This window comes from Monosiga brevicollis, genomic scaffold (genome assembly GCF_000002865.3).
Source record: "Monosiga brevicollis MX1 MONBRscaffold_155 genomic scaffold, whole genome shotgun sequence".
In the NCBI taxonomy this organism is placed as follows: Eukaryota; class Choanoflagellata; order Craspedida; family Salpingoecidae; genus Monosiga; species Monosiga brevicollis.
Genome location: NW_001865159.1, coordinates 1 through 894, shown reverse-complemented (window position 1 = coordinate 894; position 894 = coordinate 1). Strand labels below are relative to the sequence as shown.

Genomic DNA, 894 nt, shown 5'->3' with positions numbered 1-894 from the left:
GCAGCCGGTACTGAAGTCGGCATGTTCTCATGGTTGTGCCGGAGATGAGACTTGAGGGTGTTTGCGCGTTGATGGTGGTAGAGGCATCCGTCGACAGGGCAATGAAAGTACCCGTCCTCGTTTCGGTGTTGGATAATCACTTGTCCGTTTAATGTGATTCGCGTGCTTTTTTGATGGACCTATGTGCCGAACAGTGAGACGTGTCGCATTTTTTTTGTGTGTTTTTCTGTCTGTGTGTGCTTTTTTTTTGGCGACGTGATAAAGCGACCTCAGGAACAACGTACCCGAGAAACGTGTTGCTCTCGTGCCAGACGATTAGGAAATGCACGCTCGCAATGACAGCACAACACTTCTTGGTTCTGTGCCATGCTGCGTTGGTGTAAGGAGCAGAGGGTGGCGAGGACTGCAAGAGGGCAAGGCGCGGCAAGAGCAGATAGCTCAGGTTCAAAAATGAATCTTGGTGCTGTCTCAGAGGGTGAAATTTTTGTTACACTTTGGTTTTCTTTTAAATGTGGAAGGTGTAACGGTCATGTTCTGGACGTTGTGAGTGAGTGTAATGTTGCTTGTCAATTAACAGTGTACACGGTTCAATACCTCACAGCCATCGTCATCATACCGCCCATGCATGATGACAATACAACGTTAGGGTCTTTTCTTTGAGCTCACTCTCACACCACAACTCTACATTCCTGAATAGCGTTAGGCGTGTCCCAAGACTCAGGTACCTGCTGACGGTTTGCGGCTGTACTTGCCGCATGGGGCGATGCCGATACTGCCCTTCATTGTCGTCAAACAGACGCGTCACCGCAGCGGCGGCCAGGCCCTGATCCGATAGCTGCTCGTAGGCCGTCCAGAATAGCTCATGCATGCCCGACTCGAGGAGTGCCGACGGTG

General features: G+C 50.8%; 1 protein-coding gene across 1 annotated transcript in view; it reads right to left on the bottom strand.

The window, feature by feature from the left end:
• The window catches only part of MONBRDRAFT_13180 (uncharacterized protein), a gene marked incomplete at both ends in the record, with an annotated part of 6,628 nt that extends 5,760 nt beyond the window's left edge, over positions 1–868 (bottom strand). Inside the window, one exon of the mRNA XM_001751077.1 lies at positions 726–868. Coding sequence (XP_001751129.1) covers positions 726–868 — 143 coding nt within the window. The remainder of the gene's footprint in view (positions 1–725) is intronic.
• Positions 869–894: the final 26 nt, after the last annotated feature.